At 35.6% G+C, this 22013-nt stretch overlaps 1 protein-coding gene across 9 annotated transcripts in view; it reads right to left on the bottom strand.

Moving 5' to 3' along the window:
* Nucleotides 1–22013, bottom strand: part of Adcy8_1 (adenylyl cyclase 78C) — a 219527-nt gene that overhangs the window by 33658 nt on the left and 163856 nt on the right. For 6 of the 9 annotated variants that reach the window (XM_054229445.1, XM_054229448.1, XM_054229447.1 and 3 more), the window contains 3 exons: nucleotides 1559–2033; nucleotides 1146–1416; nucleotides 638–912 (listed from right to left, as the gene is read on the bottom strand). In XM_054229445.1, coding sequence (XP_054085420.1) covers nucleotides 638–912; nucleotides 1146–1416; nucleotides 1559–2033 — 1021 coding nt within the window. Of the gene's footprint in view, nucleotides 1–637; nucleotides 913–1145; nucleotides 1417–1558; nucleotides 2034–15242; nucleotides 15585–15609; nucleotides 16557–16651; nucleotides 17994–22013 lie in introns of those variants that run through there. The other 3 variants (XM_054229449.1, XM_029046085.2, XM_011197915.3) reach the window with 3 other exon arrangements.

The following is a 22013-nucleotide window of genomic DNA, read 5'->3' as shown; positions in this document are numbered from 1 at the left end:
TATTTCCTGTTTCCTTCTTAGTTCCTGAATAATTTCTGTTGATTGACAGTATTTTGACAATCTTTTAGTTGATATCAGCTTACGTACTCTTAATAGAAAGAGGATACAAGCATATAATTTTATGGGTCACGTGAAAAAACCTGAAAATCTGTTTGAAAACTCAAAGATAATGCTTCATCATATTTATGATTATATTTCCTTTAAGTCTCGGTTACATTTATTCGTTTCTTTGAATATTTAAACGTATACTTTTTTTGGATCAAAGGTGTATCAGGAGATGTTCGATTTTTCAGTTTCAATATTTTAATTGCTTTTGGAAATAATCAAAAATATTATAGACCAGTGGACCTAACATTGTAAAATTATATTCTTTATTATATTTGTTGAAAAATCGAGCCAACTGATGATCTAAGAATCCTCGAATTAGTAATATTAATTATAAGAGTCAGGTTCAATATATCTCATTTAAAGCGTGGAGAGCGCAAAGTCGTAACTATATCCGAATTGAGAGTAAATATTTAGTTTGTTACAGTCTCTATCTTAATATATAACTTTAACCTTGACAATGTCTGATTGACAAAGAGAGACTGTCAAAGGGCTCACATAGAATAGTTACGCAACACATCTTCATACTCACCGCTTTGCCTTCACGCTTGCTCTCTTTAATGAACCAAATGACTGCGAGCGTCACTTTAAGCATAAAATCAACCAGGTTGACAATGATCAGTGACTTTTGACGTTGACGATGAGTGTATGTTAGATATGAACGTTCCAACGAATGTTGCTTGAACGAATTCGTGAGAGATGGACACAAAATGCCCTTGACAACGTTGGCACTCTTGAAAGCTGCATAGGTTTGATTGTTAAGTGGCCTTGGCTCCGATATCGTCTTTCCCTCCTCTGCCTCACAATCTATTGACGTAAGTAGGATGTCACAACATTGACCGAAGTTGACCGGAAATTAAAGAATTTCAATTAAGTGTTCGCACGGCAAATTACACAATTCAATCAAGCTACATACATATGTATATACAAACAAGTGACATATTGGCCGATAAGCATCGCTTTAGTAGTTGCATTACACGGCATTGCATTTATGGGAATGTGCAACTTTGTGGTTGATAAAACAGAATTTATTAGCTTACCATAATTGCTCGTATTTCCAAATATGCTGCAGCTTTCGGTGCGTCTTTTCGGACCGAGCTTCATTCTCTGCTCTACGATGCGAACGGATTGCACACGCAGCGGGGTGTTCTTAACCCGCATGCGGTCAATGTCCGTTGTGGGTCGCTTCGAACTGACAGCGCATGACTTAGTCGGTGTGGCGGAGGGGTATGACTTGACTGTGCGTTGATCATCCACTGAATGTGCGCCATCGCCAGGGAGCCGTGGTATCTTCGACATGTCGGGCAAGTGCTGAATTAAAAGCGATATAACATATGGTACCTTGCATTATTTTAAGTATTGCCAAAAGTTAAGTAATATTTTGTTTTGTCCCATATTTAATTACATACTAATCATCCCTGATGAACTGGGCTTTCGGATACTGATAACCTACCTTCACACGCAGTATGCTCGAGTCAATTAAATCCTCATTATGTGTTTCAGCTATTATAAGTCCGTCATTGTCCTCAGTTTGTACTGCGGGATTACTGAGACCACAGTCGGTTTCATCATCGCCACCGACGCCGCTATCACCGTTATCGGTTATATCAAGTGTTAGAGAAATGGTTGTGGGATTCTTCATACTGGTTCGCTGGCATTTAGGATCATCGTCGCCGTCATCGTCGAGTAGCTCGTGCTGAGCCAGCGGGGGTCGTGGAAGCTCAAATTCGTTGCTGATAGTTATGGCATTCCCGCCTGAACAGCGTCGTCTTTGAATTGGTGTTATGGTTTTTGTTGTACTCTGTGTGCTCTGATTACTCTGTCTATGTTGTTGTAGGCGTTGCAGCGCCAGCGGTGATTGGCTTAATGTACGTAAATGTACTTCGTCACACACCAATTTGTCGTCCATGCTGCGTTCTTCCTCTGAACTAAAAATATACAAATGCGAAAATTTGCAAAATAAAATTTAAGAGGAGTAGCGATAGTGGAAATGGGTGAAAGTATAAACCTTACAATAATTGCTTTTGTTAAGTAATGCTTGTACATTGGCTCAACTAAATATTCAGAATTCAAAATAATACTGTAACGAGATGCCTAGCCTCCATATTCGCCAGACATTATTCCGTGTGACTTTTTCTAATTTCGAAAAATAAAGAGGTTAAGGTTATATTCCGTCTTTTTTTCAAGCAAACAAGAAATCGCTAAAAGAGCTACCCCAAAAATCGAAGCGTTTGAGAAGTGTTTTGACGATCTGAAAAAGCGCTGGTATATGTAAGTTGATAATGACGACTATTTTAAAGGCGACAACAATAATGTTGACTGATATTTGTTTTTATTTTAATCTCTTTATTTTTTGAACAAACCACGTATTATATTAAAGACTCATACTTTCTAAATATATAATTTTTTATATTCCAAGTTTAGGCGCTAACATTTTTTACTCAACAAGTACACATTACCATTGTCTGAGTGAAATGTATCAGATTTGTAGTACCATTATTTAAATTAGCTGCCACTGATTGTGACATCGGACAAACAAAAACAGATGACACTCGTATTGTCTCGATATGCAAGCGTGTTGACACTGGCAAGCACTCACAAGAATTCTCAAATACAAATACTTATATCGCATTCGTCAGCACAGTGGTTCAGTGATCTGATATTACTTAAAAAAAAATTGTAGTTTTAAAACAAAAAATATCTGGCTTAAACTCCTGAAGATGGAAATACTACTTTCTTTGGTAAAATCATAAAATATTGCTAATACTTGCCATATTATGAAATGGTTACAAAAAATTTCCTTTCAAGAAATAAACTTTATATATGCTATATTAAATTTTAAATAAACATTTAAAATAAATTTTAGACTCAGAATTGGTTCTTGGAGTCTGATTAGATCTTAGGGAGGTTACCAGAGAAAAGAAAACTAGACGTAGTAGGTTACAATAGAAACTATTCTTGAATACTTTAATTTGGTACTTTTCTAATTGGAAATATGAATTAGAAATGTTGTTGTTGTTTCCGAATGGTGTCTAATTTAAACATATATTGAAATACATATCAAGTAAAAGTTAAGCTATTCTGATTTTTATTCACAATTTTCTGTATACGGTCCACTGTGATGATTTGTGTGCGTTCGAATTACTATGCTTCGCATAAACCAGCATAATAATGTCCCTGGTACTCGCGAAAGCGCCTAAGCATACACACATGCATGAGCGCTCCTCTCTTATAGCGTAAAAAGTGTGTTGGTTCATTGAATATTGAATAAAATAAAAAAACCGGAAGGAAATCACTGCTGCCATGATAATTCAATATTGAGCACAGTAATCGAATGAGTGTATAGATTTTATTTATAGACTTCTAATGGGATGCGCCGCCACTAAGGCTTAACCGAATTTATGTGAGTAGCTCGTCAACATATAAATGCATACAGACACACATGTGTGATGAATAGTCGTCTTGTGCGAATAGTCGTATTTGTTTACTTTTGAGATTCCATCTGTAGATTATTGCTTTGCTGAACTACTCAATATGCCTCTTCATAGCAGTAGCTTGCATGTACATACATACATATGAAAATATATATAATTAATGTTAAAAGAAGGTATATTTAATGAAGAGCTTTGAAGCATCTCTCCATAGAACATAAACTTTGTGTTTGTGAGCTTTGAAGGGCACTTCGTATTGCTTTAATGATTTTTGTTAAGATGACAAGTGATACGATAAATGATATCAACAAAATATGTACAGAATTCATAAAGAACCCTCAGAAAGTTTTCAATGCGCTTTAATTAAGATTCAGCAAATCTGTTGAGTTGCTGTTATACTTGCCATGTCACTAACAGTGCTGTCATAATATATTGTTCTTCAATTCTTGCATTTTTTTGCTGACATAAACCAGTAAGAAAGACCTCAGCTCGTTTGCAACCGAACATTTTATACTCTCACAATTTATTTGATTCGATAAAAAGTCCTCGAGGGTTGAGCCACCAAGTTACATTATATGTCGGTTATTTTTATATGATATCTTCACTTGGGCTTAACTTATACATATGTATATTGTAAAGTGCCGAATTAGGTGGATTTCAAAATTGTGGTATATGGGAAGTAGGCGTGATTGGGAATCGATTACGTAAATTTCGAAATTGGTCTAGTAGTTTCTGAGTTATAGTTTTTAACACATAAGTGGACGGAGCCATGCCCATTTCAAGTTTTATGTAGAAATTTGAGTGTAAAGCTTCTGTTCTTCCTTACTGAATTAATGCACCTTTAGTAGTTTTCAACATAACCTTCTTTATGGGAAGTTGGCGTGGTTATAATCCGATTTCCTTCATTTTTAGATTATATAGGGAAATAATCCTATAGAGATTGGTTGCTATAGCTTTAGTAGTTGACGAGAAATGCACCATCTATGAAAGCAACCTTATGGTGCCAAAGAACATGTAAAGGGTTTTTCAATAGGACGCTTATACATATAGTAAATATTTATATGTGCATTTTTCTATTTTTATCCGTAAATCTTATTTATTTGAGTTCAACTGAAAGACATCTTTATTTTAATAGTCAATAGTATTGTCCTTATATTTTAAAACTAAATTAAGCCGCTTAGGCATAAAATTAACTAATGACTGTATAACAGTTATGTCAATATTGGCCCATCCTTACTCTAGGGCTAATATAAGATGACTTACTGTCTGAAACTGCGCTCCGTTTTAGAAAACAGGAGCAGAGAGGATTGCTTAAAGATCCTCAATCGGGGTTTGACTCGAACTCAATGCTGGCCATTGTAATACGGTAAATTTGCGGTCGATAAAGAAGTTCAACGTATGGATTGAAACGTTATCTTGCTGATATGTCCAGTTATTGCCAGCACATTTTATTAAATCACCGTCCAAAAGATCTACATAGATATTAGCATCCATTAGAGTAGATTTAAAACATGTAGATGTCCTACATTTTCGGTGAAAAATTACCCTCAGGCACTGAGTTCTTCATGTTTGATATCAGGGGCCTTGAAAAGTCATGGTTCAATTTTGACAATTTTTCCACAAGTGATGTCACAGCTCAAATACAGTCTTGTCTTTCCACTGCAGTGGAATGCAGTCCATAAAATCAAGATACTGTCTTCGAAGCATCGCTTGAAGCAAAACCGTTGTTCCTGACGAGAATCTCTCCAATATTTCTTGCAATGATCAAATCTTAAATAATTCATTAAATTAATACACCTACAATAGTTTCACATACAAATTTTCACACTATCAGCAAGAAAGATTAGCTAAACTGATTTTGCACAATGAAATATGGATATGTCTGTCCGTCCGTACATACGTCTCTTCAAGCGATAACTAGTGCATAAAGGGAGATACCTTGTTATTATGAAATTACGGATGGAAAACGAGCAAAATCGGTTAAAAACCACGCATAATTGTCATATAATATAATCGAATAATCTATCTGATTCGTTCACTTAACAATATAAAAAACAAGAAACAATGAAGATATAGATATATCATCGCTCATCTAAAAATTGTTCAATTCGGACTATGTATGACACCTATAGAATGTGAGATTCTACATTCGGATTAAAAAATCTTTGTAATTTTGTTGATACTTATTATCATTTTCATCGAGAAAAGAAAACACTATTCGAAGGAGTTTGAATTTTTTCATGAAAGCTCTTAATAAAGATTGTCTGTCCGTCTGTCCTTCGCTGTGACTAAAGCACAATTCGAAGACCATGGGTCGAACAAGGAGCACGGATCTTGTAGACGCAGGATGCAGTACATTGTCAACAGGTCTAAACTAGCGACTGTTGGAACGAGTATAAGGTTCTTCTAATGTTATTCACAAAGTTGGTGCGCAGACTTAAACGTCAGTCCTGGAAAAGGTTTTCAAGTAGTTTGAAAAGACCAATGAGATGGAGGGACTCAGGAAGCTATCATCTAAAAGCTTCGCCTCGTCAGGAGTGTCGGGGAGTGGACGGATAAATTGCACTATCTATACACTGATCTGAACAGGTCCGTGGCAAGAAAGATCAAAGGGCGTTGGAAGGATTTACGAAGGACATGAAAATGGTTGGCATACTGGTCTGGTGGTGGCGCAGGCTTGTAAAATGGAACTGACAGATCAAGAAGACTGAAGAAAATTGAATATCTCTTCTGCACGTGTTCTGTATTGGCAAGGCACCGTTTCAAGCATTTGGGGTCCCATAGTTTGTGAAAAGGCCACATAACTAATATGTAATAATTGTGTATGTGTGCTTCTGAGTAGTGAGATGCTAATTAGGTAGTATTTAACATAATTAGACACATACACTGAAAAACAATTAGGAGTGTAGTACTCAATAACTTTTCTTCTCAAATAAACTAATAAAAGGGCAACAAAGTATTCAATGATTCACAGCACAAGCAAAGACAAAAGGCCACAAACACACATTTCTGCAAAACTAAACGCTTTCATTGCTCGGAGTATGCTACTTGTAACTAAATAAATGATGTAAGGCGATTATAATAAATTATATGCCAATTAACATTCCCTCTTCTACGAGTATACCAATAGGAAAAACACACACAAAATAACTACATGTATATTTAAATATGTAATATACTCGTATGCACATAATATGTAAGAGTATAATAGAAATTAAGAGGCCCTCCCATAAGTGTATTTGCTCCATATAAATAAAGTTATTTGCATTTTACTTCAAACGCCAGGTGATGGCAGCAATTATAATGGGTCTTATTAAGAATTATGACCTCTAATAAGGAACAACCGATCTGTGGGGAATCATGCAGGGAGAACTATGTAAGCGGCTTATGAACATTTAGAGTTTTCGAAGTGTTTTACGATGTACTTTGAGTTTACGAAGTTAAATTTATTCGCTTAATTTGGGTATTTTATTATTTTCGTATAGGATAAAAGTTTATTAATTTTTTTATTTTACTGCTTACATAAGAGCTTAATGTTTGCTGTGGTCGTCATCAAAAGTGGGTTTTCTCATCCGAGACTCTGTTCGGTATTTCATTGGGGAGGTTTTTTTAAGAGATGGATCCCAAACGCTACCCACAACCGCAGAAGCCGGCCTCGCCTTCTCACTTTAGCTCGCCTTCAAACGGATGTCTGTTGGCTACCCAGAGGATACTTGGTCTAAAATCGGAAGTCGTGAGCTGCTTGAGTCATATGCAAAATAATCGTTCCTGGCCACTCCCAAGTTGAATGGCAATCAGAAACTTTCCTCACTTGCGTGAATTTCTAAATATGATCCTATCCCCCTGCTTAATAGCACCTAACTAGAATGTATTTGTTAAATACTTCATATAATGTTGAAAATATTACATTTTTTTCTTTCAATTGTAGAAATACTGTAATAATAAATAGTCACTTTCTTTTCATACATAAATAATTTCATTAAGGAAGGACTGTACATTTAAAAAAATAGGAAAATATTTACATTTAGTAAAATTTTGTATACCTCGTAAGTATATAATAACGTTTTATTAATATTTTATATTTGTTTATTTATTGGATCTGCTCTTTGAAGCCTAACAATAAGTTATAAAATCTTAATTCTAATTAAAACAAGCGAAAACTTGGTGGATTATAGGCCCCGCGCGGTACGTGAGCGAGCGCCTCGACGTTGCGTTGGCATGCAATCGTTAGCACTTTGCTGAAATGTGTGTCGATTATATTCGTATTAATGAGAAAATTATGTATTTGAAAAGCGAAATACATGAAATTAGAAGTGCCGGTGCGATTTAGCAGTTTATTTTTACGGGGTCTGCTCATATCGAATAAAGCGAGTCTCACGCAGACTTATTTCGAAATAAAAATAAATTGAAACAGTTTTGTTTACAAAATAAATAATACAAGTAAGGAAAGGCTAAGTTCGGGTGCAACCGAACATTTTATACTCTCGCAATTTATTTAGAGATTTACCTACATTTTCGGTGAAAAATTACCCTTAGGCACTGAGTTCTTCATGTTTGATATCAGGGGCCTTGAAAAGTCATGGTTCAATTTTGACAATTTTTACACAAGTGATGTCACAGCTCAAATACAGTAATTGTGTAAAGTTTTATTTCACTATCTTCATTGGCTCCTTATGTATATATTATAAAGTGAACGAATCGGAAGGCTTCAAAATTGAGTTATATGGGAAGTAGGCGTAGTTGTGAACCGATTTCGCCCATATTCCACCAGTGTCTTCAGGGTGTCAAGAAAATATTATATACCGAATGACATTGAAATCTGTCGAGTAGTTCTTGAGATATGGTTTTTGACCCATAAGTGAGCGACGCCACGCCCATTTTACATTTTGTAAAAAAATCTCAGTGCAGCTTCCTTCTACCATTTCTTCTGTAAAATTTCGTGTTTCTGACGTTTCTCGTTAGTGAGTTAACGCACTTTTAATCAGTTTCAACCTAACCTTTGTATGGGAGGTAGGCCTGGTTATTATCCGGTTCTTTCATTTTTGGACTGTATAAGGAAACGGCTAAAAGAAACGACTGCAGAAAGTTTGGTTTATATGGCTTTATTGGTTTGCAAGATATATACAAAAAACCTATTTGGGGGCGGGGTCACGCCCACTTTTCCAAAAAAATTACATTCAAATGTGCCCTTCCCTAATGCGATCCTATGTTCCAAATTTTATTTTCATAACTTTATTTATGGCTTAGTTATAGCTCTTTATGTGTTTTTGGTTATCGCCATTTTGTGGGCGTGGCAGTGGTCCGATTCCGCCCATCTTCGAACTTAACCTTCTTATGGTGCCAAGGAACACGTGTTCCAAGTTTCATTAAGATATCTCAATTTTTACTCAAGTTACAGCTTGCACGGACGGACAGACGGACGGACGGACAGACATCCAGATTTGAACTTTACTCGTCACCCTGATCACTTTGGTATATATAACCCTATATCTAACTCGTTTAGTTTTAGGACTTACAAACAACCGTTATGTGGACAGAACTATAATACTCTCTTAGCAACTTTTGTTGCGAGAGTATAACTAGACAAGCTCAGCCAAGTGATTGAGTTGTTTTAGTAAAACGTTGCTCTTCACTGTGCTGGCATATCTATTCTTTTTAGACGTGATTGATTACAAGAATGTACTAAAGCATTAGCCAATGGGTTTGGGTGATCTCGGAGTTTGGATAAATATTTGTGTCTGCTGTTCTCTACTTCTCTCTTTACCATGAGAATACCAAGATCTTTATGGATATTTTCATTACGCATGTACCATGGTGAGCATGTGATTGTTCTAAGCATTTTTGATTGGAATCTCTGAATTATATCGATATTGGTAGCACAGGTCGTACCCTATAGTTGAATCGGCTTTATGACCGCGTTATATTACAGAACTTTGTTGTCTAGTCTAAGTTTTGAATTTGTATTTAGAAGCCAATATAAGTTTGCAGCTCTTAGTTTGTTTTCTCCACGTGAGCCTTCTATCCAAGTGAATACCAAGATATGTTACTCCTAATTTGACAGTAAACTTTCTATTTTTTAAATAGGACTCCAAGGTTTTGTGCATTTCGAGAGGTAAGCTTTTTTTAATCTTATATAAAAGCCCGTCATGCCACACTTTATCGAACGCCTGAGCCACATCTAGAGATATAGCAGAACAGTACTCTCTATACTCGAACGCCCTTCTGATTTCGTTAGTAATTCTATATTCTTGTTCTACAGCCATGTTTTGCACGAAAACCGAATTGGTGCGTTGGTATTACATTATTTTCATGGAGGAAAGGAGACATCCTTGATAGTAGCACTTTTTCAAATATTTTAGAAAGACAGGGTAGAAGACTGAATGGTCTGGATGAACACGGCTGTGTCAAGTCTTTACCTGGTTTGTCTATCATGATGATCTGCGACTTTTTCCATGAAATTGGATAGTACCCGAAACTGAGAATAGCGTTAAAGAGCAAGGAGAGCACTGTTAAAGCAATATTTTGTAACTCAATTAGCATTTTTGGATATTGATTTTTGGGCTTTCCAAAGAGAATTTCGTTTGTTTGAATTTAAATAAGAAGCTCTGTGGCTAATTTTTACCGGAATTATCAGTAATTCTCTCAGATATTTAAAATAAATTCTAGATGTATTTCTTATAATAGGGGTCCTCTGTGCCAAAAATGGGCAAAATCAGGTCAATACTTTATACCGTATATATCATTTAATATATGAGATATCTTAGTAAAATTAAGTGAACGTATAATCTAGGATGTATTGCCGCTTGGTGGTGAAAATGGGTGAAATATGTCCAGAATTGTCTAAGCTTCACATATTCAGTATAATCATATTCCTTATTCTAGTGGACTTAATAGCCGGATATATGCATATCTATATATCTTAATTAAATTTCGTGGAAACAAGTTGCTCAAGCTATGGTGATAAACTCGATCTAAAGCTTGGCCTAGTTGCCCTACTAAATACTATAAAGTGTCACTATGTGCTCACACATTTGAGATTTGCAAATTGAACTTAACCCTGCCTTCCTTGTTTCTACTTAGAATGCAACATTTGAGAACAGAACAAACGTATGAGTGTCTGCTAAATCAACAAGTTAATGTCCGAAGCTACTGAATTAGATACGACTCTACTAACAAACAATAACAAACAGAATGCCGATAAACTCGCATGTTGCTTGGTAGACACGTTGAAGTTTATTGCCGAACGTTCGTAGTAGCTACTGCAGTCCAGAAGCAAAGAAATGTCCATGTATGTATGAGTATGTCTATCTATGCCGCAGACGATAAATTGTTTGCTTGTCTTCAACTCAGCAGGCGTCTAATATGGAAAGAGGCGCCTATTTATAGGCAAATTATATTGGCGTACCCGGTTTATAAATGACCACGAAATAGAGAGTGGCAAGAGAATTATAAATTTTGTTCCTGCGTTGAGACATCGTCGACTAGTTGTTTATTAGATTCAACAGGCATTTATGCAGAAATATGAAGAGCAACTGAATAGCTCTTGTGTTCTTTCAACTTTCAAGAGAGTTCCGTGTTTAACTAAATTCTGTATGCAATACTTGGACACAAACATGTGTCTCTACAGAGCTTAAGATTACTCAAGTGTTCCTTGAGAAAATTTGTTTGTACTATTTTTATTATCAGGCAACAAGGGTATGTAATAAAGACGTTAAGGAATTTTGATTTCATTTGTTATGTAATAGGTAGTAGACATGATTATGGATAGATTAATTGATATAATTATAATCGAAAAAGTTTCGTTGCTGTCGAGGACCCCCAGAGCTGGCTTATAATATATAGCAAAATGCACATACATACACATACTATGTGGTCACTTTCTGAACTCAGCACTTTAAAATTTTCAAAATATGGTAGTCTTGCACTCAGATTTATTTCTAAGGAAGGAAAGGAAATTTCTAAGAAAACTTGTACATTTGTGACATCGTTATTGGTTCTCTTTCAGTTTTCTATACTCGTACATCAATATTATTGGTATTAGTTAAAATATAACGGTATTAGTTATGTACAAATGAAATAGACAATTTTGCCTATATGTCGGTATCCTAATTTTCCTTTGTATGCATGTTTATCTCTTTCCGTTTTAAGTGTATTTTATATAATTCGAGCTGAACTGATCCTTATCAATTTCGCCTATATTATGTACATATAAACCACGTAGTTCCTGCTTTGTTTATCTGGCACAGAAAAATATGGGGACGCCATCTTTGCATTTTAACGAAAATTTCATTGACAACGTTCACTGTTCACTCATATCATAAGGTGAGATAACAAAATAACAGAGCTATGAGTGCTCAACCAATACGTAGGTGTTCTGTTTCATTTGCCATATGCAAGTTTATAAGTATCAAGCGAATACCGAGATATGCAAATGTGGAAGGGTTGATACGAAATGTTGGCTGCTATTGAAAATAGCACGAGCCATTGCTAAAAATAACACATTACTGCTAAAATCACAATTTGATGTAGTAAAATTTATTGATGAATTGACTAGCATGTAATTTTATATGGTGGAATATGCTACGAAATATATATATGGGTGATTCTACGATAAGAGGTAACTTGTGCGGCAATCAGCTTAAAGTATTGTTTTTGTCCTTTATAATGCTCTTTTTTTTTAAATAAATCACATCATATTAATGTAGTGCATTAAATAACAGTACAATTTACTGCATAATTAAAGCAATTTTTTCTGAAATTCCATTCAAAGTTTAAAAAAGTCCATCCCCTGGCTTGTCCCATTGCTACTTTTCATTTAACTTTTGGACAATACATATATTTTTGTATGAGATGCTAAACCAAAACTAAGTTCAATCGGAAGCAAAATAATTAAAATTAAGTATTGTTAAATAAAAAACAAAATAATTTTGTTTATTTCAAACAATATTTTAAATTAACTTTTGTCCCGATTTTTTTATGTATCTACCCTGCCAAATTTTGTTCCGTTGGTATGACATCAAATCAAAGACCGCATTGAAAAAAGAGCTCATGGGCTCATTTCAGCCTGAAGTTAACAATACTAATCGCGAAATCCGTTTGAGCGCTGTAGTTTTTTAGTTATTGCGCCCCGATCGTGCGGTGTACTGGATTCGAAATTTGATTTTGTCTCTCCCCTGGCAATTCATATAAATAATTAACCCAAAAAATAATTCTGTCAATTAAAACAATTAAATTTTTCATGAAAACGTCTCTCCCCTGCCGTATTTCCCCTGGCAAAATAACTGCCAGGGGAGAAAGTTAGAAACCAGGGGAGATACTATTCATCATGACACCCGGACCGGAAGTCGTCAGCTGCTTGAGTCTTGATACTTCCATGCGTGAACTTCTGAACATGACCACTTTCCCACCTCTAGCCATCACCAGCATCAACAAGATCAAAATTATTAGCCTCGCAATCCAACGCAGAATTACTCTTACCAACAGATGCTAGTTTGGACTGAGTGGACATTTAAATGTTAGAGTCCTCACTGGATGAACCAAAACCAAACTCTACAAGTCTCTTATCATCCCCGTTCTGCTTTATGGTGCAGAAGCATAGACGATGTCAAAATCCGATGAGACGACACGAGGAGTTTTCGAGAAAAAGCGAATGCCGCAGATGATGGAACGATGAGCTATACGACGACACTGACATATGTAGTTCAGCAAATAAAAAGACAGAGGCTACATCATTTTGTTCGAATGACGAAAGCGCTTCAGCTTGGAAAGTGGTGATGCAGTACTCCCTGGTGGAAGCAGAGGAACAGTAACCCCTCCATTCCGTTGGAAAAACAAGATAAAAAGTGACCTGGTTTCTATTGGTATTTTCAATTGGCGCCAGACAACAAAAAGGAGAGAAGACTTGCGCAAAACTAGATTCGCCTATAATCGCATAAGCGGTGCATACGCCAAATATGTATATATGTATATATGTATCTATATATAAATAAGATCAGGTTGGCCAGACTCTCCACATGCCAAATCTTCTTTTGAAAGGGCAGAAGATATATTACGTCTGTAAAAAGTCAGAAATGTTTTTCAAAGATCATAAGATTTTATTCGTTTATTTATGATAAAGAGTGAATTTATTGATTTGTTTTTTTAATTGTATGGTTTATTCATCTAGGAAAGAGAATACCTTTAATTTGTAATACTATTTTAAATTATTTTTGTTTGCTTTTGGTGAAATAACTATCTACCATAAACTTTAAGTCTCTCCCATGGCCGATGTATTTACCCTGGTCGTCGAAAAGGTAATAAAATATTTATTAAGTGACTTGCCCTTACTTGAGAAGATAAATAAAGGGGACAAAAATCATAATATAGAGGTTTCATGAAAAAAATCCAAAGTTTTTCTTTGGCCGTTTTCTCTATGCAATTGAAACCTCTTATCGTAGAATCCCCCAAATACAAGTACTTATATGAACATATACTGGATTTATTTGGTAGAAAAATTTAACCTTTCACAACATTGTTAGTATTTAATTCAAACAGACATGATTCGCTGTTTCCGAATTCAACTACTAAATTAATTATTAATCTCTCTTGTCGTTTAATAAACAAATAAAATTTTAGAAGAAGCTATATTCGAAAGCAAATATTCTTTAAAGAATAATGAATTTTTATAGCCTTTTGGTAACTATTAGGTTGTTTGGCATTTTTGAGTGCAAAAATATTAGAGTTTTCAGGTTATAAGCTGCTGTTGTATACTTTAACCTTCAGCAAACCTTGTATTTTATTTCTTCAAGACATATATTTAAACCACCTTCAAAATGTTAGCAACTTTTTAAGATTAACTCTTCAATGGAGCGTTAATATCTTAGTAATCCGATTGAGCCGCTAAGCTCATGCGAGGATGTTAAAAACCTTCCTTTTTACGCTCAAATGAAAGTCGATGCTCCAAGAGGCTTATGAACATGTCTGTATGGGTGTAAATGTGACAATATTCGGCTGTTGGCGCGGTACAGTAGCGGTCAAAAAATAGGCACAACATCGTTGGGGCCTTATATGAGAACTTTGCTGTGGTGCACTAGATTATATATGGTTTAAAACAGATTAAATTAAAAGCGATCAAGAGGGACGTATCTTGAAGCGATGTAAGAAGCAAAATATAGTCGAAATTGCCACTCGGACTACGAAAACGGTTTAGGGAGTTTTGACTTAATAAACGTCGGTCAGAAAATGCCGACCTTAAGCAATGTATTAAAAAACGAATCTTAGAAATTAAATTATGGGGGGCCATAATTCCTAATTAATTGTAAATACTGTTAGCAGACTGTTAGGCAAAGGATTCCGCATGTTCTGGTGATGACTTTCTTATTATATTATTATAATGTTGGCAATCTGACATAGTTTGTGGAGCGGTAAGCGTGGAGATTGTCGAAAATATTAGACTTATGATTAGTTTAGTTGAAGAGTTCCTAACGCAAAACAAAATCACTTTTTCAAATGCGTGTATTTTTTCTGTCTGTCCTCATTTCTTTGTCCACTACTGTTTATATGTTACTTAAGTGCTATTTCATGGAATTCAGCTTTTTATAGCCAATTCTTGGCAACACTTAAGTGTACGTATTTAAGCTCTAACTGTTAAGTTGATTTGCAAAAATTGCGGCGAGCAAAATCCCTAAGGATATGAAGACGTTAAATATAAAATTTTAATACGCTTACATATGTTAGCTTCCAACGGTGGTTAAATAACGGTTATGTGGGCACGAAATGCTTTATTTTTAATCATATTTAATGAAATATTGTTGGCTGGTATTTGTTATTATTATAATGATTAATATTTAAATATGACGCAGGTTAGTGCGCATTTTATTTGAAACATATTGAATTGAATTTTAGCACACGAAAGAGCGCACTAATTGTTTTATTTGTAGCCTTATATATATTTAGTGCAGTATAAATATTTAAATTCTATACAGATATCTATATATAACTACTATTATTTTATTTTTTTAATTCACATATTATCACTCATAATGCACCGTTAGCTTATACTCATGTGTCACTAGCACTTTTATTATTTTTTCACCTGTTCTCGCTGCTCAAATGACAATTGTAAATAACGGCGCAACAACTGTGCGCTCACTAAGTGCTTAAGCAAATCTGCGCAACCGAATAGCACCAATAAGGCAATTTTCACAAAGAGTGTATTGAATTTGTTAGTCACTCGTTGCCATTTTAACGCATGTTACGAGGCGTCAAATCACCGAAATGCGCCATTTCAGCGCTAGCGCCAACCCCTCAGTGCTGATTTAATGTAATTATCACTTTTATGATTGCGGTGTTAAGCGAAAATAAACAAAACACCGAAAAACAAAAATAAATTAAACACACCAAAAAGCACTCTGCAGCATTCACTAGAAGCACATACACACATATTGGCATACAGGGCGTATGAGTGCTCCGCGTATCTTCAAAAAATCAATCGATATTTTTACTAAGCGCTTTTACACATATTCAAGTGTGTTCGTGTGCGCGACTGTGTTTACTAAGCGCGCGGCGTATAAACTGCACAATAATGATATGATGGCTCATTGACTATCGACCATTTTCAAACACATTTTGCTCTCTCACAGAATTTCCACACTTTTCCATTTAGCGATTTGGCATTTTGTCACTGAGTCATGCGAAAATAAAATATGTCAAACAAAGAGCGAAAAAACGAGTACTTTCAAATTATCATACAACTTTTGCTTCATTAACATATTTTTGGCAAAGAAATTTGCATAATTCCACACATATTTTTGTTATTTTTATAAATTTTTTTCAGGAAGCAACTCGATTTGGGTTTAAGAAAGCGCTTAGCGCTAAACCACAAGCACAAACGCAAGTAGACCAGTGCTTGTGAGGGAAAGCAACCAACTGTTGATTTGTCTGGCAACAAACTGTTGCTTTTCACATTAGCGCCTTCACTCGTTAGCTTCACATATTTATTCTTCATATTTTCATCTACTCAGCGAGCAATTTCAAGCATAAACGTTATTTTTTGAAACACATCTGTTAGATCTAGCACCTCGCTTGATTCATAATTACTATATCTTTTTAGCAATAATGCTGTAACCCTCACTTACTGATCATTTAATTCTTTATATGATTTTTGCTTTTACTTTTTTCTATATGTTTTTCACCACTATATATCACTATAGTTCCATATGCGCACTGTATGGTACTATATTTCACATTTCAAGCGTTTTTGCCAAGTTTTTCGTCCAGCGGCTTTAACACACCAATTACAACTGAGTGCTCAATTGAATCCGCTAATACGTGGCTAGTCAATAGCAGTGTGTATGCCCGCACACTCGAACGCCCGTAACGCGGGCAATAACTCTCTGTCGCCGTGGCGTTGGTGTGTCGTTCGGGGTTTTAGCGCGTGTATGTTTGCTTGTTCCACACTTCCTCGACGTCGCGTACATGCCTTCGATGTTTGCGTCTGATTAGCAACTATGACACTGTGGAGTATGCGTACACTTTGAGAAAAGCACGAGCTGGAAGCAATTAGTGCTGTGTGATTTACAAGTTGTAATCGTTTCACATCGAATTCACGTTAAATGTTTTTGCTGATTAGCTGACAGGGGTAACTTTTTTGTGGGTTGTAAATTGTTCAGATATCTGATTTTCGGAAATCGGAATCAGATTGTTGTCAAGTCAGATATTTAAGAATAATGCGCGCCAATCTCCAGAATCAAACGTATTCTATTTTCATACAATTTTCAGTGCCTTTCTCAATTTCCCTTGAGTATTTATTTCTTAAAAAACAGTACTTCCGAAGTTTTGCTTCTCAGTTTCCTTTGTGAAGTTTATTTATATGCAGGGGCCTCATTAAACTATTCTAGTCTCTATATACTCCATTATATGTAACACAAAAGTTCGTTTGAAAGTCCGTATAGGTTATGGGAGTACTCTCCAGTATCTGAAGACGGTAATGGTGATACTCAGAGTCAAGTTTTACAAATCAATTAATAACTTTTAAAAGTCAGCAATATTCTAAACGGATTATAAATTATTTTTCAATAATGCAATATGTATATTATTTATTATCTAGCCTTGATACCTATTAAGTTCTTAGATACGTTTTTGGGTGCTTCATCTCTAGGGATGCAAACGATGTATCGATGTTTTTGAAACATCGATGTTAGCCATCGATGTCTCGAATCTAAAAACATCGATGCAGCGATGTCACTTTCAACGATGTTTTATGTCTATGTTTTATATAAAAATTTTACTTCACACTTTTTCGGATATTAACCCGAAACCCTCTATTTGGATAACCTTTATTACATTGGAATTAGATTTTTGTAAAATACGGAGAATTCGTTAAGGGAATGTGCGCTTGGACAATACTGCGGTTACTTTTATGATTTATTTATACAATTTAATTCTGGCGTAGACTACTGCGTTAGATCAGAGATTCAAATTACTGCATTTTAAAGATGCTATGGCTAAAAGAAATACTTTTTTTTTGTTTCAAGTTCAAAAATACATCGATGTTTCGATGTATCGATGTTTTAATGACCGATGTTTTTGATTTCGATGGGTTTTGCAGAAACATCGATACATCGAACCATCGATGTTTCATTTCACGATGTTTGCATCCCTATTCATCTCCTAACAAAAGTCGATCATTATCTGTTTTCAAAGGTTATTTCGTAGAACTCTCCAGTTCAAAATGCGCATTCTTATATGTTCTGTTCAGCGCTTTTGTTCTTTTCCTGTCGTATAAATGTCAGGTAAATGTAAAATGAACGCGTTTCCTTACCTCAGTTTAAAATTTGAAATATGAGATCTGAAACAATTTTTGTCTGGTAAACATTTGGTCTTCTTTATATTATTAGATTATTATTCCAATTATTTTATGTCAAAGTTTTCCCTTTCTTTTCAAAACTGAGTAAATTGCTTTGGAAATTGCGCGAGTAACAATCAATAAAAATTTAATTTTCCTATCGCTAGCCCAGTCATTATGAGCATATTAAGTAACAGAGAAAACAATTATTTGCATACTCTCGGGAAGTTCTTATGAGAATGCTCAACATCATGAGGCAAACCAATAAGATCTCTACATTCCTTGAGAGATAGCATTTTATAGTTTCCAAAATTTTTATTTAAATATGAAGAGGGATAAGAATTGCACTACATGGTGTTTTCTTTAAAAATTAAAATAATTGCTCTATCGAGAAGTCTAGTAGATATTTGTATATATTTCTAAAAGAACTTTACTTGAGTTCATAGCGTTACCAGGATGTAAGTGAATTTCAATAAACACTTTATTTCGCACAGTGTAGCAATTTGCAACTACTGTGTATTTATTACAACCGCAAGGAGCACTACACACACACACACACTTGTATTGGGGTAATGGAGAGAGTATCGAGCTGAAAGGCGACGACTCGCACCAGCAATGTGACACACCAATGTCTACTGCATTATTTACTTACAAACATACGTGTTTGCCTGTCGCTACGAGTATTTGAGTATTTCTAGGTGTTGGTTCTAAATGTGAATGCAATGAGCGAATAGTTGAACAAATAAACTAACGAAAGTTACTTATTAGAACACCAAGTGACAAAAGCGGACGCTCATCGATAGTTACATTGTATTTATTGTGATGACAGTATAACGGTATTAATATATTATTCCTAACGTTAGATAGGTTCAATTTTAGTTAGTAAGCGAAGGGTTGATTTCGGTGTTGCTGATAAGTTATAAGGACCGCTGCGTACTCAAACTCAAAACCTCGTGGGTATATGTGTATGTATGCGTATGTCTATGAAATTGATACGTTATCAGTAAAAAAAGTTCAATAAAATTGTCGCTGTTATGTGAAAAACGATGCTTGTGCTATTAATAGTGATGGCGATGATGATGACAGAGGCATATGCGTGTGGATGGGGCAATATATGCCATGCAGAGAATCGGAACAGTAGTGAGACAATATTTAGTTCATCACTAGATCGATTACATGGACGCTTTAACTTTTTCACTAGCTTGTTGCGATCTAACTAACTCTCTGAAGGCAATACACGAATACACGCATTGGAATAATTCTGGGGTTTCACAGGAAAATGATCTCCAATTCGGAAGGATTCCTTGTCTGGAATTTCGAATTTTTGACGACCTCATTACTTATAATGTAGAGACTAAAGACAATCACTTCTAATCACAGGAGACTATTAAAAACTAGTAGGATGTCCCATTAAATAACTCTTAAAAATATATAGTACTGCACAAAAAAAAATTATAATGTTAACCAGCTCGCGATTCCAGCAGATTATCATAGTTTTCTCTGGCAAAATGTACAATGACATAATCTTCAAGGAATTACTCGGATAAATGTGTGTCCACAGCTCTATTCTCGTATACTTTGTTAGTGTTATTTGCTAACCTTTGTAGTCGCTGATATCATCAGATTTTTTTTTTGTGTTCAACTCCTTAGCGATATTTATGTACGGGTATATAGTACGCTTATGGAACAATGGCAATAATTGAGAGCTACTTAACGTCAATGGTCTTGTTGTGAATTTTTCACATACATACATACACCCATACATTCTTACACACACAAGTACATATATGCATATATGTCAGCGATTATTGTCTCGTGCTTTGTCTTGTTTTTAATATGTACATCGTAGAAAGTATTGTCGGTGACGAATGTATGTACATATGTACGCATAAATAAGAATGCAAAGCATTTGATAAGGACGATTTAGTAGCTGCAATATGAAGAACTCGTAGAATGAAGAGTACAATGCAATCGCTATATTTGTATGCTCACATCTAATGCAAGGTGAAAAGTGAAAGGACAAAACCAATTATGTGTGAACATGTTTTTTACTAGAAGCACTTAGTATGCGTGGGACAATAGAATACTTATGTCGTATGTGTTTATTTCTACTCTCTGCTGTTATTCCTCCTCCGTCGCCAATATACATATGGAGTAATGCAGATTAACCAGCTTGTTTACGTTCAATGCGCTTAGTTAACAAGTGCAAGCGTGTACGCCTCAGGGTATGCAATATTATATGCAAAAGTTGAGGTCAGTGCGTAGGATAGAGTTGTATGTGACCATGACGATAGATTTATTGTTCATAATTTCTCACTCATGATCGCTCAACAAGTTGTCCACTCAATTAAGCAGCGCAAGTTAACGTCCAACAGAATGCAAGGATAATCTTCAATTGCATTCTTTTACGCCGCTAACTCCAAAGGGTCGGAGAATTATGTCACTTCATCCATACATATATATTTCATCATTGCTAGTTTCATGGCATTACTGTTGTCAGCTGGACTTGTTGCTTTAGCTTACCCGCTTGTATTATCGATTATTTGATTCAAATCATGTTTTTGGAACGTTAATTAAAAAGTTGAATTCAAGAAGCACTTGGTTGCTGTATACGGTGTTTCTTCGTTTTAAATTTTATGTTATCTGAATTTTTACTAAGATTTGTTTATAACTAAGGCTCAAAATAGAGGCAATGTTTCATAGGATAGGATCCACTTTTACCCAGACTTTTCACATTTAAGGTAAACTATTGGAACAGGTTCAGAGCACCTGTTTGATAGGGATAACCTGTGCTATGAAAACAACTTCAACAAAGTCCTTGGAGGTTATCCTTGATATCCGGCCAATACATATCCAAGTTAAGTATGATGCAGCGCTTACAGCGTGTAGGCTAAAGATCTTGGACCATTGGACCCAAACATTGCACCGATGGGGACATGGTATCATACTAAATCTTGTCACTGAACTCGGTTTGGATTGGTCCTGTGACCGGGAAACCGAGACTGTTGGGGAAACTGGGGCAACGTTCCCCAGCAGAGAACAATACATTCATAGATAGGACCAATGGTGAAATCTATATATTCACTGACGGATCAAAAGGTGAAGCAGGAATGGGAGCAGGTTTTTCTGTAAAAACCCACATACAGAAAGAAGCTTAAAACTAAACGACTACAACTCGGTATTTCAAGCTGAGGTTATCGGAGTCTCTATGCGTCAGAGTATGCAAAGAGGCTGCTGGGAACGCAGTTGCCTTTCAGTTCTCTCAAGCGTTGCCTAATGAAATGGATGCTGGGAACATCTCAGGTCCTGGAACATGTGTAACACGGGTCTTACCACAAAACTACTATGGGGTAGTGTTGTCACTGGACGGACCAAGAAACTTCTTACTTTAAGCAAAAGAGAACTAAGCTGTATCACAGGGGTTATCACGGGCCACCTACCTCTAAGAGGCTACCTGTAGAGACTTGATATAGTAGAATCGGCAGAATGCAGGGAATGCGAAGATGACCAGATACTAGAGCATTATCTCTGCGAACGCTCAGCCTTCTGTCGGTTAAGAAGAGATACCTTCCACGGCTCCCATTACTCTAATCTAAAATAAATAAATTCTTTATGTTCTCTGTTTATATAGTAGAACATTACTATAATTTAGT

This window comes from Zeugodacus cucurbitae, chromosome 4 (assembly GCF_028554725.1).
Source record: "Zeugodacus cucurbitae isolate PBARC_wt_2022May chromosome 4, idZeuCucr1.2, whole genome shotgun sequence".
In the NCBI taxonomy this organism is placed as follows: Eukaryota; Metazoa; Arthropoda; class Insecta; order Diptera; family Tephritidae; genus Zeugodacus; species Zeugodacus cucurbitae.
This window is presented reverse-complemented; position numbering and strand designations above follow the sequence as displayed.